This window comes from Paroedura picta, chromosome 3 (assembly GCF_049243985.1).
Source record: "Paroedura picta isolate Pp20150507F chromosome 3, Ppicta_v3.0, whole genome shotgun sequence".
NCBI classification, from domain to species: Eukaryota; Metazoa; Chordata; class Lepidosauria; order Squamata; family Gekkonidae; genus Paroedura; species Paroedura picta.
In genome coordinates, this window is record NC_135371.1 from 137,284,478 (window position 1) to 137,310,810 (window position 26,333).

General features: G+C 45.2%; 1 protein-coding gene across 7 annotated transcripts in view; it reads left to right on the plus strand.

Moving 5' to 3' along the window:
• The first annotated feature begins 297 nt into the window (after positions 1-297).
• The window catches only part of RNF213 (ring finger protein 213), a 135,791-nt gene continuing 109,755 nt past the window's right edge, over positions 298-26,333 (plus strand). For 3 of the 7 annotated variants that reach the window (XM_077328190.1, XM_077328195.1, XM_077328193.1), the window contains exons 1-6: positions 298-483; positions 5,089-5,227; positions 11,617-11,801; positions 18,141-18,782; positions 23,523-23,680; positions 25,599-25,754. In XM_077328190.1, coding sequence (XP_077184305.1) covers positions 5,221-5,227; positions 11,617-11,801; positions 18,141-18,782; positions 23,523-23,680; positions 25,599-25,754 — 1,148 coding nt within the window. In that variant the 5' untranslated portion in view covers positions 298-483; positions 5,089-5,220. Of the gene's footprint in view, positions 484-4,453; positions 4,474-4,696; positions 4,716-5,088; positions 5,228-11,616; positions 11,802-18,140; positions 18,783-23,522; positions 23,681-25,598; positions 25,755-26,333 lie in introns of those variants that run through there. The other 4 variants (XM_077328194.1, XM_077328191.1, XM_077328192.1 and 1 more) reach the window with 4 other exon arrangements.

Sequence of the window (26,333 nt, forward strand, 5' to 3'; positions counted from 1 at the left end):
TTGAGGACAGGAAGGCCTGGAGGATCATTGTCCATGGGGTCGCGATGGGTCCGACACGACTTCGCACCTAACAACAACAACGAAGTCTTATCCATTACAATGGGGAATATTTTGTCTCTCATTACATCGTTCGGTTTACATAGATCTTGATCCACAATATTCTAGCCGCTTCTCGGCTCGGACACCTTTTACTTGCAACTTGAGGCTCGGGACCGAAACTTCGCAGTCCCTTCCGGACACACCGGCCACAGCTGGCGGGAAAGGGGGGCTGGGGCGAGGCGGGGCCGGCTGGCGAAGCGAAGATCGAAGCGGGGGCGGGACCGGAGCCGGCGAGGGACCTGCGGGAAACGAAACTGACCATAAGGCGAGGGGAGCTGGCAGGAAAGTTCCTCTCCCGGCGTTGGCAGTCGGCGGCGACGCATCCCGCGAAGAACCGGTCCTTCGTTCGGGCAGGGAGAGCCGCAAGTTTGGAACTGGATTGGGGTGAGTCGCTCCCGCGTTTCAGCAGACGCATTAATGCAACTAAACAGTTAGTGGCGCCGCCTTCTGTTCCCCGGGTGGCCCTTTCAAGCCCTTTGGAGCAGGGCTGCGCCGGGGAAAATAACCAGCCCGATCTGGTACGGGATTGTGGTTGTTGTTGTCGCCGTTTGCAGGACACAGGCGCGGAAGTCTTTGCATGCAAGATCGGAGCGGGGCAGGGGACGGGGCTAGTTTCCCGGTTTGTGGGAAGTGGATGGAGGCGGGGCAAATCTAGTGTCTTGCTGTTTAAAATTATTATTCTTTTAAACTATCGTTTTAAACAATGATTATTAGCGATGGGACCGTGACTCGTCCGTTTTGGAAACAAGGACCTTTTGCCTTCTCTAGCCGAGGGGCGTGGCATCAATCCGTGACGAGATAGTTCTTGTTTTTACTTTTGGTTTTTGCTCTACCGCCCCCCCCCCCCCCGGCGATGAGATTACCGGGAGGATAAGGAGTTCAGTTACGTGGCGATGGTTTGTTTCAGCCTTCGTTTGGCATCCTGGTCCCCGTAGATTTGTTTCGGTGATTAGGCACGGTTGCAAAGAATAGATGCCGGCAATTGTGCCTTAAGGCCTTTGCTTAAAAAAACAAAAGGTACTTTTTGCGCATTTTGCCCAAGAGCTTTGGTTGGCAGACATGAGTGTTTGTGAGGATATACGTTTAGTGTCAGGCTGTTAGTGCTTTATCGTAGGAGAACAGGAAGGGCTGGATATATAGTGACGGAGGCTTATTCCTTGTGTCAAGCGGCTCTGATATTGCGAGCCAATTGGAAAATTACAACCTCGAGGAATTCTGGGCGTTTGCAGTGCTTTCTTATTGGCCGAGGGCAGGAGCATCTACCAGGGGAAGGGGGGAGCGAGAGACAAGTGTGTGGCTGATAAACATGGATCCCGCGTTATTTGCATAGCGGTTACTGATTGGTCGCTTATCCGGCTGACCCCCCCCCCCCTCCAAGGGAGAGAAAGCATGGTGGCCAGATCTCTCCCCAACCTTTTACATTTCATAGGAATCTGCCGCTTAGTCATTCGGGGAGGGCGGTATATAAATCTAAATAAATAAATAAATTACGGTTGAGGGGTAGCGGAGGCTGTGGAGGGGAGCTACTTGCTTTTATTTATTTTATTTATTACATTTGTATACCGCCATCCCCTGAGGGCTTTGTAGACAGCAAAGGGAATTTTATATGCCTCTTCCTTATGTCCAAACAATGCCTAAAGTTGTGCTAGTAGATTCGTTTTTGTTACTTAGTTTATCACTTTTAAATTGATATAGTTAATCCCAAGTGTCAAGTACTCTTGTGGTTTGGGTTATTATCATTTTCTGCTTGCTTGTTTATGACCTGATAGTCTCCACACCCTTTATAGCAATCTGGCAAGCATAAATTTAGGAGTACAATACCTCTGTGCTTGGGAGAGTGGCATCCAGTGAACATCTGTACGGCCAAGAATACAGGAAGAAGGGGGGGGGAGTACTAATTGGCAGAATATAAATATGCAAGTTGGTCAGAGGACCAAACTGCTTCGAAGAAGTAAATAGTTCTATTTAGAAGAGAAGTGAAACAGCTCTCTACATGCCCATCTAGGGCCCCTCCCTTTCCCACATCCTCCTGGCCCATGGGCCATTTTGGGAGGGGGGGAAGTGGGTTGACATGACCTTATATGATCATACCACTGGATACATGTTTAAAAAAGTTAAAAATATATAAATTAAACAAGATTTGAGTCGAACTTTTAAGAACAATGAAGATTTATTCAAAGTGTGAGCTTTTGAGTGCATGCACTCTTAATCAAATAATGGAACAAGGATCATAAGACTGTAGATATAAGGAAAAAGTAAATTAGTAGCAAATTACTAAACTGTGATAACATCAAAAATATGAAGTATGATAATTCTTTGCTAAAAAAGCTAATCAGTCCTCTGGTTTCAGTTTTAGTTCACAAAAACAGAAAAAATGTCAAGGCTAGTAATTAATGGCAGTTTCTCAGTTATGAAATGAAATAATTAAAAGGAACTAGTTACTTGTCCCATCTGTCTTCACCCAAGCATGGAAGCATCACCACAAATGACAAGCCATATTAGTTTGTTACCTTGTCCTGAGACCACAGTTAGATTCTAAATTACATTACATGCTCCTTATGTCACATTACAGTCACATTGTCCCAAATACAATAAAAAGAAGGGATTCTCAGGAATGTGGATATAACAGTTCAATGAGGTTAGCATACGTAGTGAGATAAGAAACCAATGTCCTTGATGAGTCCTGGGTATTCCATTGTTTGAATGTTGTAATAATTTCCCGCAATCTCCCTTTCTAGTCTGTTCTTAAAGGTCCTTTGCAATAAAACAGCTACAGGTTTTTCAGGCATGTGATTTTTTGTTAGACTTGTGTTCATTAATTCTTTGGCAGAGGGTTTGACCCAGGAGTGAACAAGGACATTGGTAGAGAGAGAGAGAGAGAGAGAGAGAGCGAAAGAGCACACAGAAGACAAAAGCATTCCTCCCTTCTCAAATTGCAAACCTTATTAATCATAAAATCACCTCTCCAGGTGTCTCCCTCCTTGGATTGCTCTGAGAAGTCATTGGTCAGAAGGTCCAAATTTAAAGGAAAAGAATCCCATAACAGTCATTGAGGAAGTAAAAAAAGACACCATCCTCCTGCAATAGCTTCTTCTGCCTATGTTATGGCTACATCTCTTTAAGGCAATGGGAATTTGCACAGCTTGGTGTAGTGATTAAGAACAGTGGCTTCTTATCTGGTGACCTGGATTTGATTCCTTGTTCTTCCACATGCTGGGTGACATCAGGCCAGCTGGGTGAACTTGGGTTAGTCATAGTCCTCTTAGAAACAGATCTCCCATAGCAGTTTCTCTCAGAGCTCTCTCAGCCTCACATACCTCACAGGATGTCTGTTGTGGGAAGAGGAAAGGAAGGCTACTATAAGCCACTCTGAGACTTCTTTGGGTAGTCAAAAGCAAGATATAAAAACCAACTCTCTACTGGGAAACAGTGACTTCCCCTTCCTGTGCCCATCTACAGTTTCCCCATCTTCCATGCCATTGATCTCAAATATCCTTTGCTGTGATGGTCTTGGAAAGATTGCAGCCAGACCAAGGTGGTATCCATACGGAAAGGGAAAGTCTACATCTTTCCAGTCCAACCACATCAGCATTATTTTTCCTGCTGCTATTGCCTGTGATGGTTACCCCCCAAAGCATTCCCCCCTTCTCTAATTGCAAACCACACATGACTTCCTCATGACTAAACATTCCCAGGGCAGAGGCTTTTTCTAGCTGCCCTGTGTCCCAGGGATCCAGTAGGGGGCTGTTTCTGGGCCTCCCACAGAACCACCCCTCTATAAGGCATGCAGAGGCTGTGCAAGGAGGCAGCTTGCTCCCTCCCCCCATGTCCTTGGAGTTGAAAGAGGCCAGGGAAACTTACTGGCAACAGGGCATGCCATGAAGCAGGCTTCTCTTCTGCCCAGCAAACTTCTGAAACTGTCAGGAAGTCAGAGGTAGAGAGCTGATCTCTTATTAGCCTTTCCTGGCAGAGAACTCCCTTCTGATTTGCCCTAAAGTAACAGGGTGGGCCATGGGTAAGTGTTCCCAGGGTAGAGGCTTTTCCTTCCCATCCTGTGTCCCACAGGGCTAATAGGAAAGCATTTCGGGGCCCCCTACAGCCCCCCCCCCAAGGCATGCAGAGGCTGTCCTAGGAGGCAGCTCACTCTCCTCCATGTCGTCAGAGTTTAAGGATGTCAGGGCAACATACTGGCAGCAGGGTATGCTCTGAGACTGCCTTCTCTTCTGAAACTGGCAGGAAATTGGAGGTGGAGAGCTGATCGCTTATTAGCCCTTCCTATCCAAGGGCTCCCCTGGGGCTAAATTAGCAGAGTGAGCCATTTCTGTCTGAAGGCCATCTCTTATTAGGAGGATATTTCCAGTGGGGACCAATCAGGTAGGGTGTGAGTTCTCTATGCCAGGGGTAGTCAATCTGTGGTCCTCCAGATGAGTGTGGACTACAATTCCAATGAGCCCCCGCCAGCAAACACTGGCAGGGGCTCATGGGAATTGTAGTCCATGAACATCTGGAGGACCACAGGTTGACTACCCCTGCTCCATGCAATTTGAGCTGTTGGTTCTTGTTGGCAGAATGCTCCCTCTCTCTATTGGTGGCACACCTCCAGGAAGGGCAATCAGGTAGGGCTGTAAACTTGAACTTTATTATTTTAGTGATAGTGAAGTGATGATGATGATTATCTTGGAGCTTGATCAAAAAGCAAAATATGACCTTTAAACTTAAAATGTTAAGTTCTTTGTTTGTATATCTTGTGTGTTTTTAATGATTGTGAGATGGTTTCCTGGGGCTTTTCTGTAGCATATTTGAAAAATATATTTCTTGCGTTCTGCATCAATAAATGTACGGCATTTTATTCTCCTATAACAGTATGTGAAATATTAAAAGGTTACTAAGAATAGCTTCATGGGTTTTCACTTTCTTTTTCTAGAGACAGAATCTTAAGCATATGTGATATGACTAATTTTCTGCCCATTTTTTGGTGTTTTTTAATAGGCTAGGAATAATTTCATCCTGGGGCGGCGGAAGCAGAAGAAGGGCATTAAATGCCCAAAATGCGGCCACAACTTTCCAGCGTCTCCCAATTTTTGCAGCAACTGTGGAGAAAGATTGGCTCATCCCGCCAACATGCAAAGTAAGATAATATATAGGGGTATCCTAATGTATAAAATCATTTAGTGGAATTAACTGTATCCTATTAGGCATCAAGAATGCCATGGAAAAATTAGTTAGTCTGGGGCCAATATTGTAAAATTACCATTATCTCTTAACCACAAGAAATGCATGTTGTTATGGTTGATGTTTTAACTGTTGTCTTATCCTTATCCATTGTTCCTCTTAATATTTGTGAAACAGCCCTGGAGTTGGAGAGTGTCCTGGCTGTCTGTGTTGGAATAGGGCCAAAGCTGGCTGCACCCTGATTGGTCCTGCACCTACAGCTCCCTCCCTCCCTGGACACTAGCCACTTTGCTCTCAGATGCTGCAGGAGCCAGCACCTGAGAGACACAGAGAGCCCTGCCAAACCACAAACCAGCCCTGATTACCTGCTATGGCTCCTGCTGCGAGAGAGGACAGAGAGAGCTGCCCAAACAAGACCTCATTCTCTGCTACAAAGAGCCCTGATTACCTCCTATGGCTCCTGCTGCCATGGGGTGGGGGGGGGAGAGATACCTGTGCTTGCTGGTGTCCCCTAGGTTCTAGCGCCTATTGCATTCTTGGTTGCACTGGGCTTTCTTGCTAGTGTTTCTATAATGTCTATATTGGAAGTTGACAGAATCAAAATGGAGAGCCAGTATGGTGCAACAGTTAAGTGTAGTGGATTTTAATCTGGAGAACCAATTTGATCCCCACTCCTCCGCAAGTGTGATTTTAAGCCAGTCAAATTTCTCCAGAACTTTCAGCCTCATCTACTTCCCAAGCCACCTGCTGAGAGGAGGAGAAGGTGATTTTAAGTCATTTCAAGATTCATTAAGATAGAGAAACTGGGGTAAAAAACCCAGCCCTTCTATTCTGTTAATCAGTAAAGCCATACTTTTAGGGCCTTAAAGGTCTTAAATTTAGGCTTACAGTCTTTCTCAGCTTTGTTCAGATTTGAGAAACCCCTGAAACATTCTTCAGGCTTCAAGAAATCCCAGAAGTGCCACAATTGTGCAGAATAGGGTTGAGAAGCACAGCTGTGTACACACCTCCCTGAGGCCCTTCCCCTTCCTGACCCCTCCAGGACATCATTAGCCATTTTGGGAGGAGTGGGTGGGTCAACATGGCCATATATGGTCATATCACTTGATAAATGTTTTCACAATTTTTTAAAAATATATAAAAATTAATTCCCACCCATTTGGGAAACCCTTCCAGTGCTATCAGGAAACCTCAGGGTTTCACAAAACCCCTGGTTGATAGAAACCAGAATGTTGAACTCATTTGTTATGAGGGCTGGATCTGACATAAATGTCCCTCTGTTGGGCTAGGCCATGTATGCCATAAAAATGACCAGGTATTGTGGATATAAACTTTATATTGGATACGGACAAATCCAATTTTAAGCTCAAAAGACAAACATACTTAAAACATCAACACCTTACAGCATTTTCTTGATTAAACAGTATTTGTATCTGTAAACTGAGAACATACTTTTGATGTATTTCCATTCATTACAGAACAGAGCTATTCAGAGTTTTACAGTGTCCCAAACACTGATAGAAATTTAGAAGCAAAAGCTTTAACTTGGAAGTAATTCAAATCCCAAAACTGGTAATTGCTGATGCCAACTTCAGAAAGCTTATCCTTTGGTACAGCAGCATAGTCTTCCCACTTACCAATGAAAAGATGCTACAAATCACATCCCATGTGCTTTGGATTGTCTGTAGATCCACCTAGTTTAGCCTCCTTCCACTGAAATAAGAGGATGCCCCACATTTCTCACCTATTTTTCCATCGCATGTACAAATGGATGGGCTTGTTTTTTTCAGTCCTTCTGTTTCATTGGAATGGTATTGTAGTACATGGAAGTATGGCCCCAAGATGGAGAGTCTGCTGCACACCTTCCCACCATCTGGTACTTCAGTCAAGAATTTAAACTTTACAAAACAGGGAGTCAGGCTATCCAAACAATCCCTCTGGTAGTCTGCCACCACCCCTGAATCTGTCCCAAGGCTTAGAAGGTCCAGGGACAACATCCAAGGTCTGTCTGGGAATAAACAGGGTGTCTCAACCCAAGCCTGGGATGAAACACCAGGAAAAAAAGGATTTGGGTAGCTGTAATCAAGCAAGGCTATGGGTGGGTAATTCAAGAATCAGACAAAGATTTTAAAAAATAATGTTAAGGTAGACAGCAAGAAAATAAAGTATTGAATATAACTGGCTATAATATTCAGTACTCAAAAGCAGGAGGGATTTGAGATCAATAATCAAGAGTCCAAAGAGTCTAAGTCCATTGCACAAGAGTTGTGACCCAAAAAGAATATGGTGTCTAGGAAAACCAGACATAACAATAGCACAAAATTGGCAAACCATATAGGTAAGACAAAGCCTTAATACAAAGGAGAATACTTACAGATAATCTCCCATGTAGGGCTTAACTAGAAGGCTCAATCAAAATGTGTTATTCATTTAGTTGAAAGCCAATTAAAACCCATGGTAACAAGATGACAGATTACTTTAATTTCCTATAAGGGAGCATTGCTAAGGTGTCAGCAATCTGACATCACTTGACTTGCAGTAACAAGAAGGTCAGGCTCTTACACTAGCAAGGCCAGTGCTAATTGGAAGAAGCTGAGAGGACTCCTTCAAACGGCAATCTCAGGGATGAGCTGAGCTCACAGTGCAGGTGTGTTCAAGGACAAACTGATATAACATTAATTAGGAAAAACAGTTTTAAAGGCACATCAGAAAATAAGCCCATCAAAGTAGGCCAAAGCCTGAACCAAACTTTTTCAATAACTAGGAATGAACATGCTGGTTTTCCTGTACAGGGATGATATAGCCACTATTAATAAATAAAACAATATATTATTATTAGTTTTATATACTGTTCCCTGCAGAGCAGTCTGGGATATAATAAATATATAAAACAGTGTAAAATCGTAGTTAATTGTGAATTAAAATACCATGAAAAACCAGTTCAAACAATTGAACACTCCAGTAGCCTGCTGGTCTTCCTAATTCAAAGGGATAGTTTTTGATAGTAATTCAGTGGGGGTGAGAATATGGAGATGAGTGCAGGGAGGCCCATAGAATCTGTTGATGTTGGTTCATTCTGGCCTCAAACAAATGCCTGCTGGAAGTGTGCCATCATGCAGGCCCTGCAGAACTAAGGTAGTTCCATCAGGGCCCAGATTTTGACTGGTAGCTCATTCTGCCAGGCAGAGCCATGGCCAAGAAGGCCCGGCCTGAGACCATATGGACCTGCTTCAGACCAGGGCCCACCAATGTATTAGTTCATAAGGATCTTATGGTCCTTCTTGGGGCGTACTTGGAGAGGTGGTCCTTTAGAAATGTGGGATGCAGACTGCATATGGCCAGCACCTTGAATGAGATCTGGAATTCAACTGGCAGCTAGTGTGGTTGCTGATGGGCAGGTTGTATATGGGCCCTCTGCTTTTTGTACCAGTTGTAATCCCTGGGTCAAGGGTAAACCCATGTAGAGCGACTTACAGTAATCTAATCTGGAGGTGACTATTGCATGGATGACCGTGGCTAGGTTTTCTGGGGTCAGATAGGACGTTAGTAGTTTTGCCTGGTGAAGATGGAAAAACACCTGGCGTGCTACTTGTCATGAACCATAGGCTGGTCCAGCTAACCAGAAGAGACCCCCTTGCAGAGAACTGCTCCATACACATGAGGTGCAACGAAGTCAGTCTTTATTGAAGGGTCCCATAAGGCAAAGCATGGCAAGAATAGGAACATTGACAGTGACAAGTACAGATGGCCCCCTTAGGTCTATATGGGGGGGGGGACTGAGCGGGAGATCCAGTTTCCATAGGAGAGGCTTTTGATCTAAAAGGCGTGAATCCAGGAGACATCCAGTCTGTTCCCCCTGTCATCCCTGGCAGTAAGTTTCCAGTATCTACTATGTGAACCAAGGACATGGACAGATAACAGAACTCTCACAGTGGGGGAGAGAGTCTCTACAGGTCATAAACCGTGGGATGGAGGTGAGAGGAAAAATGATAGGAATGTGGGGGGAAGGAGGGGTGAAGGGCTCTCAGGCCCCTTAGGGTGATTATGACACTACTTTTATGATCTGAGCCTCCATTGTCAGGGAGTCATTGAAGATCACTGCCAAATTCCCGAAAATGTGTGAAGCTGTCAGCTGAACACCATCAAGGCAGGGAAGGCTTACTTCCTCATCCGGCTCTTTTGTGCCTAGCCACAGGACCTATTACTTCTCAGGGTTGAGCTTCAGACGACTCTGCTGGAGCCCCACTGTCACAGCCTCCAGGCATCTGGCCAGGGAATTCAGGGTTGTATATGGCCCACTACCGATTAGCAGATAGAACTGGGTATCATCCGCACACCGATGACACCCAAGCCTGTACTCCCCAACCAGCTGGGCAAGAGGGCACAGAACAATGTGAACTAATACTGGGCAGAGAACTGCACCCTGGGGCATCCTGCGTGGGATCTCACAAAGGCACGATTGTTCCTCTCTGATTACTACCCTCTGTTCTAGACCTTGGAGAAAGGAGACGAGCCACTGTAAAGCTAGCCCCTACGTCCCCGCGTCAATGAGGCGGGGAGATAGCAACTTGTGATTGACCAAGTCAGACGCTGCTGTAATGTTGAGCATAATGAGTAGCACTGACCCATCACAATGCAGCTGTCATCTGCCAAGGTGACCAGAGCCATTTCCACCCGTGGCCAGGTCAGAACCTGGACTGGTACGGGTCAGGTTCTGAGGATTCATGTCATGTAGCCTCTCCCACTCTGCTTGAGTGATGCCATGAGATATTTCTCCACATCGCCTCCTACATCACACATATAATCCTCCATCTGCAGAGACAATGATAATGCTGAAGCTAAGGTTGGCATCCCATAAATTTTAAACGATATAAAAATTAACTCCTACCCATTTAGAAGACCCTTCCATAGCCATCGAGAAACCCCAGGATTTCACAAAACCCTGGTTGAGAAAGCCTGTTTCAAGGTCTGGACAGCAACAGCCGTGATGGTTGTCTCCATCCCTGTGCCTGCCCACTACCACGCATTTGCCAGCATCAAAACTTACTCCCCCTGCCCATGGCGCACAAGGCACAAGCGGTCAAGGCTACCATCTCATTGATTGCGGAGCGCAGGCCTGGCCAGCCCTTATCTCCCTCATGCCTGCCCTCCCACATTCCGCTACACATTAGCACTGGGAACAGTGTACAGGAACATAATGCACAGCCTCTGATAAAGGTTGCTTGCGGACCTAAAAGGCTGAGAATGCTGCAACTTTATAATATAAACATATTTCATTTGAATTTTATTTATGGAGCGCAAGTATTAAAAAATAAAAAGAACAAGGAGTGAAACTTTTTCTATAGGCCATACATATACAGGTTAGTTACGTTATTCAGTATCTATATGCACCCTCTGTCCCAGCTGATCTGGAGCTACGGGCTGGGTTGCCATCAATATGCCGATGACACCCAGCTCTATCTCCTAATGGACAGATGGCCCAACTGTGGCCTGGGTCTGGCGTACCTGAGGACTCGCCTATTTCCTTACATCCATAGCAGGGCATTATGCTCTGTGAATCTAAACAGGCTGGTGGTCCCGGGCCCAAGAGAGGTCCGCCTGGCCTTGACCAGGACTGGTGACTTTTTGGTTTTGGCCCCAACCTGGTGGAATGAGCTTCCGGTGTCGCTGAGGGCCCTGATGGACCTCTCCTAGTTACAGAGGAACTGCAAGACAGTGCTCTTCCACCAGGCATTTGGTTGTGGCTGGGTGGCAGAACATTGATTGGGCTCCCCCCTTGAACTACCTCACCTTTGGTGGGAGGTGGCGTTTCCAGCGATTGCATGGCAGGGGAGGATGGGGGGGGGGTTATTTGTTCTTATCTGTTTTAGTTTTAAATTGCATTTTCCATTTTTCTGAACCGCCCTGATTTGGCTGTTCAGAGGGGCTATATATATATATATATAGTTGCAGCTTTCTCAAGCTTTTTAGGTTCTCAACTCTATTCCAGGTTGGGTTTTTCTCCCCACACACACCTTTTTTGTTGTTTCTTATAGGTTGCTTGTGGTCCAGATAAGAGCCCCAGATAGGCTGGTTCTAGCCCCAAGGCCATATGTCTGACAACTCTATTCTAGACTGTCATATTAATCAATTATATCATTTGGGGTAATCATTGAGCTGTCCATGAGGTCACCATATGTGCTCTAATTCTGGTGTTTAAATGGTAGTTGTGGACTGGGTTGTTAGGTAGGTTTTCTTTCAGAAAATGATTGAAAAGCTGCTGATATGAGTACTATTGAGGACATAGTATTTTTAAATTTTGGTGACTTCTCTGACCTTCTATATTAACAAAGGTCTCTATTTCAGGTGCAGAGAACAGAGATCCAAGTATGACTTTGGTGGAAGAGGCAGAAACTGGTGTAGAACTGAAGAGCACCTCCCCTTTGGAAGCTGATGGTGATGACTGTCCACCCACTGAATTGGTGCACAAGGAAGTGGAAGATTCTCTGCCAGAAAGCACTGGGAGTCAGGATTGGGTTGTGCCAAAGAAAGTGAGTATACTTCAGGTAGTGGTTGCTCTTTGTGGCTCAGGTGACCTTTTTCATTCCCTTAGTTAAGAGTAGCAATGTTGATGCTCCTCTTCTGGTGACTGGCATTGTGGCAGTATTTATTTATTTATTTTATTTTATTTATTTATCATACTTCTATACCGCCCTCCCCGGAGGCTCAGGGCGGTTTACATTATAACAGAGAACCATACATAAAACAGTCTGTAGAACATGTACATCGATAACCAACAATTGCAACCAAACACAACACAGTATAACAGTAAACAATCGTAATACAAACAGGTCCAGGGCTTGTTGATGGGATTCTGAGGGGGGTGGTGTATTGATTGAATTCTGAGGGGGGGTGGGGGGGAGCAGGGGCCCTTGGTCGCTGTAGATTACGTCTGGTCTCGGCCAAATGCCTGGTGGAGGAGCTCCTTTTTGCAGGCCCCGCGGAACTGTTTAAGCTCCGTCAGGGCCCTGATCTCCTCTGGGAGCTCGTTCCACCAGGTAGGGGCCAGAACAGAGAATGCTCTGGCCCTGGTCGAGACCAGACGGACTTCTTTAGGGCCAGGTATCCTTAGCTGATTGGAGGCAGTAGAGCGTAGAGCTCTTTTGGGGGCATAGGCGGGGAGGCGGTCCCTCAGGTACACTGGGCCCTGACCGCATATGGCCTTGAAGGTAATTACCAGAACCTTTAGTCTGATCTGGAATTCAACTGGTAACCATTGCAGCTGATGGAGAATAGGCCGGATATGGGACCTCCACCGTGTTGCCGTGAGGATCCTGGCTGCTGCATTTTGAACTAGTTGTAGTTTCCGGGTCAGGGCTAAGGGCAGGCCTGCGTAGAGCGAGTTACAAAAGTCCAGTCTAGAGATGACCGTTGCATGGATCACTGTGGCTAGGTGTTCCGGGGCCAGGTAGGGCGCTAGTAGTTTGGCTTGGCGGAGATGGTAGAATGCCAGCCGCGCTACCTTTGTGATCTGGGCCTCCATTGTGAGGGAGGCGTCCACAATCATGCCTAGGTTCCTGGCGGAGTGAGCCGTAGAGAGCTGCACGCCATCCAGGGTAGGCAGGAGCGCTTCCTCGCATGGGCCCTTCCTACCTAGCCACAGGACCTCCGTCTTTGAAGGATTGAGCTTCAGGCGACTCTGCTTGAGCCATCTCGTCACTGCTTCCAGGCAGCTGGCTAATGCTTCTGGGGGAGAGTCAGGGCGGCCATCCATCAGGAGGAAGAGCTGGGCGTCATCTGCATATTGATGGCAACCCAGCCCGAACTTCTGTACCAGCTGTGCGAGAGGGCGCATGAAGATGTTGAATAGGATAGGAGAGAGGACCGCTCCTTGTGGGACTCCACAAGTAAGTTGCCGGCGGCCTGATGTTTTCTCTCCTATTGCAACCCTCTGTCCACGATCCTGGAGGAAGGAGATCAGCCATTGAAGGGCTGTCCCTTGTATTCCAGCATCGATGAGGCGGGGAGCTAGAAGCTCGTGATCGACTGTGTCGAACGCTGCTGAGAGGTCTAATAATATCAGCAGTGCCGACCCGCCTCGATCCAACTGGCGACGGAGGTCGTCCGTCAGGGCGACTAGCGCTGTCTCTACCCCATGGCCAGGCCGGAAACCTGACTGGGATGGGTCTAGGACCGAAGCTTCTTCCAGGTATTCTGTCAGTTGGTTTGCGACTGCCCTTTCTATCATCTTGCCCAGAAACGCTAAGTGCAAGACAGGCCTGTAGTTGTTAGGCTCTTGTGGATTTAGAGATGTTTTTTTTCAACAGTGGACGTACCACAGCCTCTTTCAAACCCTCCGGGAATTCTCCTGTTGTTAAAGATAGGTTGAGTATCTCCCGGACGGGGCCCATTATCTTTATGCCAGCTGTTTTCAAGAGACAGGATGGGCAAGGATCTAGTGGGCATGTAGTTGGTCTTGTTGTCGCTAGAATCCTGTCCACTTCGGTCAGCGTGAGTCGTCTGAAGTTACTCATAGTTTTCTCCAAAGACGGCCAAGGGGCCTCTAGTTCACTTTTGTATCTAAGGTTGGAGGGAGGTCGTGGCGGAGTGTCGAGATTTTGTCCGCAAAATGACTCGCAAATGCCTCACAGCTGATGTCCAATTGGCTACTGTTTTGTTGCCCTTCAGTCAGGGCAGTGAGGGATCGAACTACCTTAAACAATTGAGCTGGGCGTGAGTCTTCAGATGCGATGGTAGCTGAATAAAAATTGTGCTTTACTGACTTCACCGCCATCTCATAGGCTTTCATCTGCATTCTATAAGATGTTCTCGAGGCTTCGTCACAAGTCTTCCTCCAAACTCGCTCTAGCCGTCTCAGTTCCCGTTTCTTGTTGCAAAGCTCCTCGGTATACCAGGGAGCTCGCTTGAGACAGGGCTGGAGAGGGCGCCAGGGAGCTATCTCATCAATGGCAATCAGCAGTCTGTTATGCCAGTCACTGACCAGGCCATTGAGAGAAGTGCCGGGAGGCATTGGTTCCCGCAGAGCATTCCGGAATCCTATTGGATCCATAAGTCTCTGTGGGCTACCTAAAATTTGCTCGGCGCCCAACTGAGGAGGTGGTGGGAGCCTTAGCCAAGCCTTTAGAGCATAGTGGTCTGACCATGGCACAGCTGTTGTTGTGACCAGATCCACATCCAAACCTGCGCCGAAAATAAGATCCAGGGTGTGACCTGCTTGATGGGTGGGGCCAACAACAAATTGCGAGAGCCCTAGTGTTGCCATGGATGACACTAGGTCCTGTCCAGTTCTAGAGGACAGTAGCTCAGCATGGACGTTAAAGTCCCCCAGGACTAGTAGACTGGAGAACTGTAGCGTCCAGGACACTACCGCCTCTAGCAGGTCAGGCAGGGCATCTGGTGGTGCATTGGGCGCGCGGTACACTAGCCAGATGGCCACGCTCTCGGTTGATCCCCATCCGAGGCCAACACATTCAATGCCTGGTATTGACGGCGCAGGAAGGGTTCTAAAGGAGAAAGCCTCTCGGGTTAGGATTGCCACCCCTCCTCCCTGCCCCGCTGTCCGGGACTGGTGGAGGACAGAGAACCCAGCAGGTTTTTGAGGGCAACCGTTTCCCCCTCCCTGGTTCTGTCATGCACGCCAGGTCCGGTCTTTGCTCTACAAAGTGGTTTTGCAGCGTAGAGGTTTTGTTGTTTATTGACCTGGCGTTGCACAGCACCAGTGTCAGAGGCGGGTTGTTTACCTTTGCCTCCACCCTAGTGTCACGAGGGATGGGGCGGAGTCTGGAGGGGGCTCGAGTATGGTTGGTTTTCGGCACCCTTGGTTTGATGTATCTCCGCCATCCGCTGTCCCTGCCTTTGCCCCTTATTATTGGGATCCCTGACCCTATCAAGGCCCCTGCTTTTTCTCCTTCCTCAGATTTGCTAGGCATTATGAGCTCTATGGACACTGTTGGTTCAATTCTTAGTTCTATGTTTTGGCTGGGGTTAATTGTTGAACCCCGGTTCTGTCTTTGTGTGTGTGAGTTGTGTGTATCTGTGGGAGGTTGGCCCTGATCGCTAATTACAGCCTCTCAGGCTTTCTCCCCCTCTCTCCTCGTTTTCTCCTTCTTTCCCCCCTCCCCTCTTTTTTGGTCCTTCTTTCCCCTCTTCCCTTCCTTTTCCCTTCTTCCCCTCCCCTCTCCCCCCTTTTTTTCCTTTCTTCCCCCCCTCCCCTCTTTCCTGTGCATAACACAATGTTCCCGTCTAATTCTTTGCCGTTGCTGGTAGTTTGGCCGGTGTCTTCTTTTTCGCTCTCTCTGTCCTCTCTCCTTCCTTCCCCCCCCTCCGTTTTTTGTTTGCAGTTTTTTTTTCTTTTTTCCCGCTTGATTATCTTCCCGCCCTATTTGTTCCCGCTCAATTAGCTGTGTTAATTATTGTGTAGGTAGAGACTGAGGAACCTGTTAGTCCCTTCTACAATTCGCCCTTTGTACTCAGGATTCATTGATCTTAAATTTTTACACCAGGCTAATGGTCCCCTGGACACTATTTGCAGTCAGGGCCATGGCTTCTACCACAGTGGCCATATGACCACAGTGACCATATGACAACTTTGGCTCTAGGCCTGGTGGGCAGATCCACATTCAAAAATTATTATCAGTTCACACCCCTTCCAAGGGGATAAAATCTTTGGGGAAGCCCCGGATGGGGTTCTCATCCAAACTAGAGACAAAAAGAAGGCACCCCCATGCTTCATTTGCAGAGATCATAAGCCCTTTCTGCACACCTTCCGGAATCAACACTCTAGCCCCAAATATGGACCAGAAGGTATAAGAGGGTCTTGGGTTCAGACCAGACAGGGTTACCATAGAGGAGGATTCAACTCCAGAGAACAGGTACCAACAATGTAGACCTGACTGATCAGAGGGAGGTACTAAATTCCCAAAAGAATGACTCCTCGGTCATTCTGGTGGGAGGTCATCTCCTTGCATTTCGGAATTCCTAGAGGGATCCCAAAATTGACTTTTGGGATCAAGAGATCGCTGTACAGGGATACATGATAGAATTCAACCAGTTACCTCCAGATAGTTTTTTTCCCTTCTCCAACTATAAAACAACCTCTAAAGTTGCAAAGGATTCTGCAGGCAACAGAGCACCTTTTGAACATCAGAGTCATAGAACTAGTACCCATTCCAAAACAGGGGTCAGGGGTATACTCACTGCTTTTCACAGTCCCCAAGAGAAACGGGGACTGGAAAGGCATTTTCTACTCAAAATATGTGAACGAATTCTTCTTGCATCATGGAATTCTTCTATTTGCATGTAGACATTGAACTCCATAGTAGAGGCTTTTCAGCAGGGCGAATTTCTCACGTCACTGGATCTCCAGGTGGTATATCTTCATGTCCCATCTGTCAGGCTTACAGACATTACTTAGGTTTTTGTGAACGGGGGTAGCATTATTAATAAAGGTCCCTACCCTTTGGCCTGCCAACAGCAATTAGGGTCTTTATACAGATATTGGTGAATGTGGTGGTCCTCCTGCATCAAGAGGGGATCCACATTCACCCCAAATTAGACAACCTTCTGATAAGAGCACCCTCCCTACCACAATCTGACCTGTTCACTCAGAGAACAATTGAGATACTAGAACACTTTGGTTTTGTGCTGAACAAGGTGAACACATTGCACAGTCCTGATGTGTGTCAAGATGTCAATAAACAATAGTTAAATGTAAGAGCAACTCTGTTTTTCCCTGAAATTGTAATGTTGCTGTATTGCACTAAGCATGTGTGTGTTGTGAACATGCCCTAGAAATAATCCAACAGACAGGATAGAGGTAATAGTTAAGATGGGCTGGGAGAGCTTGTTCCTAACTAGACCTGTCGACAGTAATAGCTGAGGAGAGACCAGAACAGTGGTGGGAATCTCAAGTATCTGTCAGGTAGGCAAACCCTTATATAGTTCCTTACTAAAGGCCACATCTGTATTCATTATAAACAGCTGGATTGCAGAATTGGAATGGTAATCAGAGCTGTAGGACCCAGCACTGTGGGTGAGAAGATTGGAAGACTGAAGAGGAAGGAGAACTGCAGGCAGTAGTACCAACATAGTAGGGTGTAACATCTCACTCATCAATGAGTCTTTCTGAAGTGTTCCAGTGTTGTTTGAGAACACTAAAGGGCTGTAAGATTGAGGCTTCCTTAGTTATATAGGAAGCCAAATAGTACTGCTTAAGTTTGGACCCTTCATACGTTGGTTTAGATCCGAGATTGGCAACATTGCTGAACTGGCCAATATAGTATTATTGATATATATTTTCAGAATCTGACTTTAATATTTTCAGCAGAAGCAATCAGTGTTTCTGTTTCAGTCTTTGCACTACATTTTCCCCATGGTCCCTTCATGGTTTGCCTCCCCATTCTTTTCTGTGCTAACTTTGCATCTAACAATTTTCTTGAAACCTTGTAGTTTGAGTGTAAAATATACATGTATGCCATTACATATAACTTGTGATCTTCCCCGATAATATATACGGGTCTTAACTCTGTGCTTATAAGGTTCAAGAGTCTTAACTCTGTCCTTATAAGGTAGCCTTTCTGAACTTTGTTTTTTCCTGTTGAGAAACTAGGCTTGGAGAAACCCCAGAAGTGGCGCGATCATGCAGAATATGGTTGGGAGGCATAGCTATGTACATGCCCCCCCGCCCCCCCCCCATGATCCCTTCCCATCCCCTCCATACCCATTGTTGGCTAGTTTTGTCAGGGCCGGGTCGACATGACCATATATGGTCATATCACCCGATAAATGTTTAACAAATTTAAAATATATATAGAATTTCTGTGATTAAAAAACGTATAACTCCATTGTTTCCTCCCCCTCTTTCATCACAGAAGAAGAAGAAGAGGAGGAGGAATACATCTGGCTCTGAGATTCAGAACGTTTTCAGTTCAGCACCATCTACTCTTAATTGTTCCTTGAACACTGAAATAGCAGGTGAAAGTAATCCAGCAGAACAAAGTCAAGCTGAACTGGCTAAAGAGACCAAACCAGAAAGGGGGTCCACTGAGGATGATGGACACCAGAATGAAAGCTGTAGTTCAGGAAATGGAGCAGAAAAAAACAGTGATACCATTCCCATCATGTGTCACTCAGACCAAGTACTAGAAAAGGGTGGTGAAAATGGTGCAGCAGCTGTAGAGGAAAAGAAGGAGGACTCCAAAACAAATGTTATAGCTGATGAACAGCTAGCTTCTAGCAGAAGACAAAATAACATACCTTCTTCTGTGATGGAAAAGACGCTGGAAAATAGAACAACAGAGACTTTCATGTGTGATACAAATCCAAGCATTTCTACAGGTGATACAAAGAACACACCAGAGCTTCACTTAAATGTGAACTCATCTGAAAATGCAGGTGTGAATTCCAGTGTGGAAGAGCAAAAATTGTCTTTGCCAGAATCTGAAACAAAAGAAACTTGTGAGAAAAAAGTTGAAAAAGAAGCTAAGCAACAGAAATGCGATGGTGATGTAAGGGTAAAATCTTAATTTGTTTACTAATTATGTAGGAATGCTGTGGAGCAATGAATATTTTTCTCTTACTAATATAAATGGGAGGCATATAAAGGATGCAAAAAGCAACTGATTATGACAGATCAGCTGTTTGGTGCATTCTTTTCCCCCAAAAAAACCCTTCCTTTAAACTGGGCAGATACTGTTGATTGTGAGGTTTCTACCAATTGCCACAAAAAAAGATTTTGACTTGATGCAAAGGTTAATTTATTGGGAGAATACGAGTAGACAATCAATACATTGCCAGGACTAAAAAACAATAGCATCAGGTTGCTTATATCACTTTCCACTGCCCAGCCCCCCTGAGTTCCAGTTCAGGTGGGAAAATAAGACTATGCAGGATCAAAGACACAACATCTCTGAAAAGCCAGATTAGACCTTGCAGCAGCCTGTGCTCCCCAGAACTCCCCCTCCCTCCACTAACATCGTTTAGTGTAACAGTATTTCACTTTTAAGGAATTCACTCCTCTTGAATTCTCATCTCTTAAGTTTTTCTGACCATGGGATTTTACCAAAATCACATGATCGCTACTACCAAGCATGCCCACTACCTTTTTCCTATTCAGCCAGTTCTTCCCTATTGGTGAGAATAAAGTCTTAAATAGCTGACCCCTAGTTGCCTGCTCCACTTTCTGGGAAATTAAGTTCTCAGCAAGACAGGCCAAGAACTTATTGAACTTTTCATTTTTAGCAGAGTTGGCCTTATTTACTTACTATATTTATATACCGCTCTCCCTTTCGACTCAGAGCGGTTTACAATATAATATACAGTACAATGAACATTCAATATAAAACTTATTTAACAGTGAAACGTGTATCAAACACTGTAGTATAACAATAGAACTTCGTAACAACAATAAACTCTGATATAACAACCATGCTCAATAACAAACAACAGTTTGGTCTGCCTGCACTCTGGTCTGGTTTTTTATTAGTGCAGATTATGGGGCTTGTGCACTGGGGCTTCAGCTGTTGGAGTACAAGTTCAACATCCTCTTGGAGAAGAGTGACAAGTGGAGTGTCCTGGGGCCTGTGCTGTTCAACATAAATGATTTTGATGAGGGATTAGAGGGAGTGTTTATTGAATTTGCATATGATACTAAACTCGGAGGGGTAGCAAACACAATAGAAGATAGAATCAGAATACAGGATGATCTTGATAGGATTGAGAAGTGGGCTAAACAATAAAATGAAATTCAATAGGGACAAATGTAAAGTTCTCTATTTAGGTAGGAAAACCCTCCCCCCCCCCCCACATAGGATGGGGGATACGTGTCTTGGCAGTAGTATGTGCAAAAAGGATCTCGGAGTCTTGGGAGACCATACATTGAACATGAGTCAGCAGTGTGACTCAGTGGCTAAAAAGGTAAATGGGATTTTGGGCTGTATCAAGTGGAGCATTGTGTCCAGATCATGGGAGGTGATGGTACCTATTTACTCTGCTATGGTTTGGCCTCACTTGGAGTACTGTGTTCAGTTTTGGACAGCACAATTGAAAAGGGATGTAGACAAACTGGAGCGTTTCCAGAAGAGGGTGATAAAGATGGTGAGGGGTTTGGAGACCAAGACATATGAGGAAAGGTTGGGGGAGTTTGGTCTGTTTAGCCTGGAGAGGAGACAACTGAGAGGGGATCTGATAATTATTTTTAAATATTTAAAAGGCTCCTTTGTAGACGTTGGAGTGGAGTTGTTCTCTCTTGCCCCAGAGGAACAGACCAGAACCAATGGGATGAAATTAATGCAAAAGAAATTCCGTTTAAACATCTGGAAGAAGTTCCTGACAGAGCAGTTTTTCAGTGGAACAGGCTTCCTCAGGAGGTGGTGGATTATCCATCTTTGGAAATTTTTAACCAGAGGCTGGATAGCCATTTGACACAGAGGCTGTCTGTGAAGATTCAAGTGGGTGGCAGGCACAGTGGGGTTATGAGTGTCCTGCATAGTTCAGGGGGTTGGACTAGATGACCCAGTAGGTACATTCCAGCTGTATGATTCTATGATTTCTGGTTGGTGGTTAGTGGCTTGTTTGCTTGTCTTGGCCAAATGCCTGGTGAAGAGCTCCTTTTTGCAGTCCCTGCAGAACTGGCAGCTTGTTCCACCAGGTAGGGTCCAAGACAGAGAAAGCCCTGGCTCTAGTCGTTGCTAGACAAGCTTCCCTGGGGCCAGGGATTGCCAGCTTAGTGGTGTTGGAGAAACGTAAAGCCCTTTGCGGGGCATAGGTGGAGAGGCGGTTCCTCAGATACTCAGGGCCCAGACCACATATGGGCTTGAAGGTTATTAGAAATATAGAAACATAGAGTTGGAAGGGGCCATACAGGCCATCTAGTCCAACCCCCTGCTCAACACAGGATCAGCCCAAAGCATCCTAAAGCATCCAAGAGAAGTGTGTATCCAACCTTTGCTTGAAAACTGCCAGTGAGTGGGAGCTCACCACCTCCTTAGGCAGAACAACTTTTATTACCAAAACCTGAAGCCTGATCTAGCAGTCAACTGATAGCCACTGCAGCTGTTGGAGTGCGGGCTGAATATAGGCCCTCCCAGGTGTTCCTTTCATGGACTTAAGTGAGCGCTGCTGTGAAGTCCTTTCTCATTTTCCAACACGGCAAATACCACAACTCAGGCACTTAACCAAAAGTTAGTTTATTGAATAAGAGACACACAGGCAAACACTCTGCCAAAGGTAACATGTAGAACAGAAGGATTGACTGCAACAAGGCACTGAGATCGGGCCAGGACATTACAGACACAAGAGAAGGCTCCCCACCCTCCTTTCAAGATACGTGGGAAAACCCCTGCCCATGAGAGAATGTTTGATCCTAGCCAGGTGCAAAAACTGGAGACAAGCAGGCTGGGGGAGACTGGCCAAATGGCTGAATCAGAGCTACACAAATCCACTAGTTTACCATTTCAAGGGTGCAGGGAGAGAATAAACTCCCACTTTCAGGAGGAAGGGGGTAGGGAGTTGTTGAAAAGCAGCAGGGCTCCCTGTGGTAGCTTTTGGCATTCTGCAGGGCCTGCAAAATGGAGCTCTTCTGCCTGGTCTATGGTTGAGGTCGGGGTGTTGAGGAAGATCGGCAGGGTCCCCCGGTGTCAGGCAACAGGCAGTTCCTGTCATCTTGACCTCTCTTTCCAACCCTCCAGAGGTTGGGATGGGGGGTTGGGGAGTTGGAAGTATTACTGCCATGTTGTTCTGTTTTACTGTGATTTTGTTGTCCGTTTAAATGGGGTTTTATCGGGGGTTTTATGAACGTTTGTAACCTGCCATGAGCTGGTCTTGGGAGTGGCAGAAAATAAATTGAATAATAATAGTAGTAATAATAAAAATAATGAAGGGAGAGATCAGAGGGAAAAGATGAGGTACAGTTTCCATAAGAACTCTGGCTGCCACATTGTGCACCAGTTGGAGTTTCTGGGTCAGGGATAAGGGCAGGCCTACATTGAGCAAGTTACAGAAATCCAGCCTAGAGGCAACTGTTGCCTGGATCATTGTGGGTAGGTATTCTGGGGCCAGGTAGGGCACAAGTAGCTTGGCTTGGCTTAGGTGGAAGAACACCAACTGGGCTACTTTTGCAATCTGTTCCTCCATGGAAAGGGAGGTGTCAAAGATCATACTGACAGTTGCAAGCCATCCAGGTTGGGCAGTTGAGCTTCCTTGTTTGGCCCTTTCCTACTGAACCACATGATTTCCGTCTTTGCAGGATTAAGCTTCAGACAGCTTCGCTTGAGTCAGCTCGTCATTGCTTCCATCTGGCTAATAAGTCTGGGGGTGCGTCAGGAAAGAACTGGGTGTCATCAGCATATTGATGATGTATGAGTCCAAACCTCCTTATCAGCTGGGTTAGAGGGCACATAAAGATATTAAATAGGACTGGAGAGAGAACTGCTCCTTGCAGCACCCCACAGTGGAGTTGCAAGCAATGAAATAGGTTCTCTCCTATTGCTACTCTGTTTGTGACCTCAGAGCGAAGAGATGAGCCATTTAAGCGCTATCCCTCATATCCTGGCATCAGCAAGAAAGTGAGCTAGCAATTTGTGATCTACTGTGTCAAATGCTGCTGTGAGATTGAGTATTAGCAGCACTGACCTGCCTCGATCTCCCATGACCGCTGTGCCTTGCCTATTAAGAATTTTGTAATCTGGTCTAGGCGCATCTTATCCAAGTTTTCTTCCTGGCCTGGTGGTCTGTAGCAGACCCCTACATTAATACCGGTATTATCACCTAAGCTGCTCTCACTCTGAAACTACAAGCACTCACACGAAACCTTGGGAAGTCAATGGGAAGTCCAAAAGCCAGGAAAAAAACCCACCTATCCTTGGCAAGCTTATGGGATAAAGAATCCTCTTGCTTTACTAGCCTGACAGTGAACATATCTGTCCCAGCATAGCACAGGAAATCTGTGCCTTTGAAATCACTGGTTAGAACCGTCCAACTTGAGATACAGTCTTGCCTGTCAAGTGTCTTGGTTTTGGGGGACATAACCATTGGACTATTCCTGCTGCCCACAAAAATGGCGGGGAACAGGAAACAGTGGTCATGAACAGGTTTGGTTAACAAACCAACTTCCCAGCATGTATTGGTTCGTGGTTCAACCACAAATCAAAGGGTGCTCCAGAAATGATATAGATATGTGGCACAAATAAAGTTGAATTTGACTAGGCATATGTGACCATAATTACTTTTAACCATGCATTAAACATATGTTATAGAAAATAAAGCTGGAAGAAAAAACAACTGAAGAAGGAATTACCTGTGAAAAATCAGCAATTCAGATAAAAGGAACTGAGGAAGACGGAAAACCTGCTGCATCAAATAAAAAAAAGCAACAATCAGATCAGAACAATCAAAAGCAACAGATAAACATAAGGTATTGCTCTCACAGTTGTAAAAATGGTATTGAAAAATAGTAAGAATGAACCAATATCAGTTTTTTATTGAAGACTGGTTTCTACTAAAGCACAACTAAAGCAGAAGCACCTAATCAAGTAGGCTATATAAGGGGTAGGTAATTTGGGGGTTTATTGTACTTTGTATGTTCTAAACTTGGATTTGTAAGGTTTTTTGAGCTATCCATAGACATTTCAAATGTCAGAAGGTATCAGTTATACAAGTCAGGGTTTATACCTTTGTGAGTTGGCTTTTCTCTGATCTTTCTGAAATTGGCCTTGCTGTGAAGTTTTGAGGAAAATTGCAGGAAAGCCTGGGTGACTCCCGTATGGATGAGAAATTCGTATTTTCCTAGTCCAGCCCACATAAACAGAAAACCTAACTTGAATTAGCTAGGATCTGAAAGGTTGGATGTCAATGCAATTTTTGAAATCTAGTGGGGCCACAAGGCAGACTGAGGTCATCAGCCCTCATCCATCCCGAGGTTAGTGTTGGTTTTTATTGAGGTTTTTAGCAATCAGGATTTTATGCATTGGGGTTTTATATTGTGAGCCAGCAATGCGATAGGTTGCCTTGTGGGAGCGGTGGGATAGAAATGTAAAATAAATAAATAAATAAAACAAAATTATATAAACGTTTATTGTAAAAAGATTTCACGAAGAAGAAGAGTTGGTTTTTATATGCTGCTTTTCTCTACCCAAAGGCATCTCAAAGTAGCTTACAGTCGCCTTCCCTTTCCTCTCCCCACAACAGACACCCTGTGAGGTGGGTGAGGCTGAGAGAGCCCTGATCACTGCTCAGTCAGAACAGCTTTATCAGTGCTGTGACCAGCCCAAGGTCACCCAGCTGGCTGCATATGGAGGAGGGGGAATTAAATACAGCTTGCCAGATTAGAAGTCAGGCACTCCAAACTACTACACCAACTTGGCTCTCAATATTATTTAACGTTAAAATCACATGCAAAGCCCATAGGCTATTATTGTTCAGATTTGTATCAATTATTCCATTTTCTTACCTTTTACAGGTTCTTATAATTTATTTATTTTACTGGCCGCTTTGTGTATTTTGTATTTCATCAATGTATGTGTGTCAAAAAAGAATCCTCTGAAAAAGACCCAGTGAGGGTCGAAATGTGTCAGGTCTAAGGACTAAGATTATATATGATAATTGCATATGATAAAAGCTGTGCACAATAAATGCTTATATAATTTTGTAACATGTTTTCTAAATTGCACAGACATCTAAACTTTTACGTCCTAGGTAATTCCAGTTAGGATATGTGCTTTGTTTTCCAAGTAACATGGAGTTCCAACTTTAATTTTAAAATAATAGTTAAATCTCTCTAGGCCGTTTTATTGCAGAAAAATAAAGGAAAGAGTATATCTTTGCAATGGACAGGGCTGGAGCCTTTAACAAAATTAAAGAGGACTTGATATGCATATGACATAACAGTATTTATTTGCTGATCAAAATGGTGGGAAAACTATGGAAGGATCTGCTGTGTAAAATCCCTGCTGCTGCTCTGCAGAATCAGCAGGTGCAGCAGCAGTAGGGAAAACTACACATGTGGGAACATCCATGGGGAAAACATCTACACCTTACGGATTGTATACATCTAGCTATACTTTTGAATTGTTTAGGAATATGATTCCTATTGTTTCATAGTATAAATATCTGTTAGTTTTCATAAGAGAAAGCTTTTTCCCCCAGTGATACTTGGATTTCTATTAGAACTTCTCTTGCAGATTCTGAAAGTTTATTTTCTGTTTTCCATACCATGGTACTGTATACTTTCTCAGCTTCTGTATTCTCCCTCCCTTTAAAATAAAGATTTTTAGTTTTAAATTTCAATATTTCATGACAATTGACTCACCGAGTGACTTTTCTTGCCATTGCAGCCAGGTGAACGTCAGTGATAGAATTACAGTATACTTTCATGCAATACTGTCTAAGGACTTCAAGTTGGATCTTGAGCATCATAAAGTATTTGTTAGAGCAGAAGGCATTTCTAACTTTGGAAACTGGAAAAACATTTGTGAGCTGACTTGGTCAAAGTAAGTACAATTCTCTATGTTCTAAAATATGCAGGATTCAATAACAAAACGTTTTGGTGAGGTTATGTTCTCTGCTATGGTAATATTTTTTCAATACCTCTGTTTAGAAGAAGAAGAGCTGGGTCTTATATGCCGCTTTTCTCTACCAGAAGGAGTCTGAAAGTGGCTTACAATCGCCTTCCCTTTCCTCTCCCCACAACAGACACCCTGTGAGGTAGTTGAGGCTGAGAGAGCCCTGATATTACTGCTTGCTCAGAACAGCGTTATCAGTGCTGAGGTGAGCCCAAGGTCACCCAGATGGATGCATGTGGAGGAGGAGGGCATCAAACCCAGTTTGCCAGATTAGAAGTCGGTGCTCCTAACCACTACACCAAGCTGGCTCTTTAGAAGAAGAGCTGTTTTTTTATATCCCACTTTTTACTACTTGAAGGAATCTCAGAGAGGCTTACAATCACGATTCCTTTCATCTCCCCACAACAGGGACCTTCCCAGGTAGTCTGAAGGAGGTGGTGGTACACCTTCTATTGAAGAAGTTATCACTGGATCTGCAAGACCCAGCCTGCTACCGCTCTGTGTTGC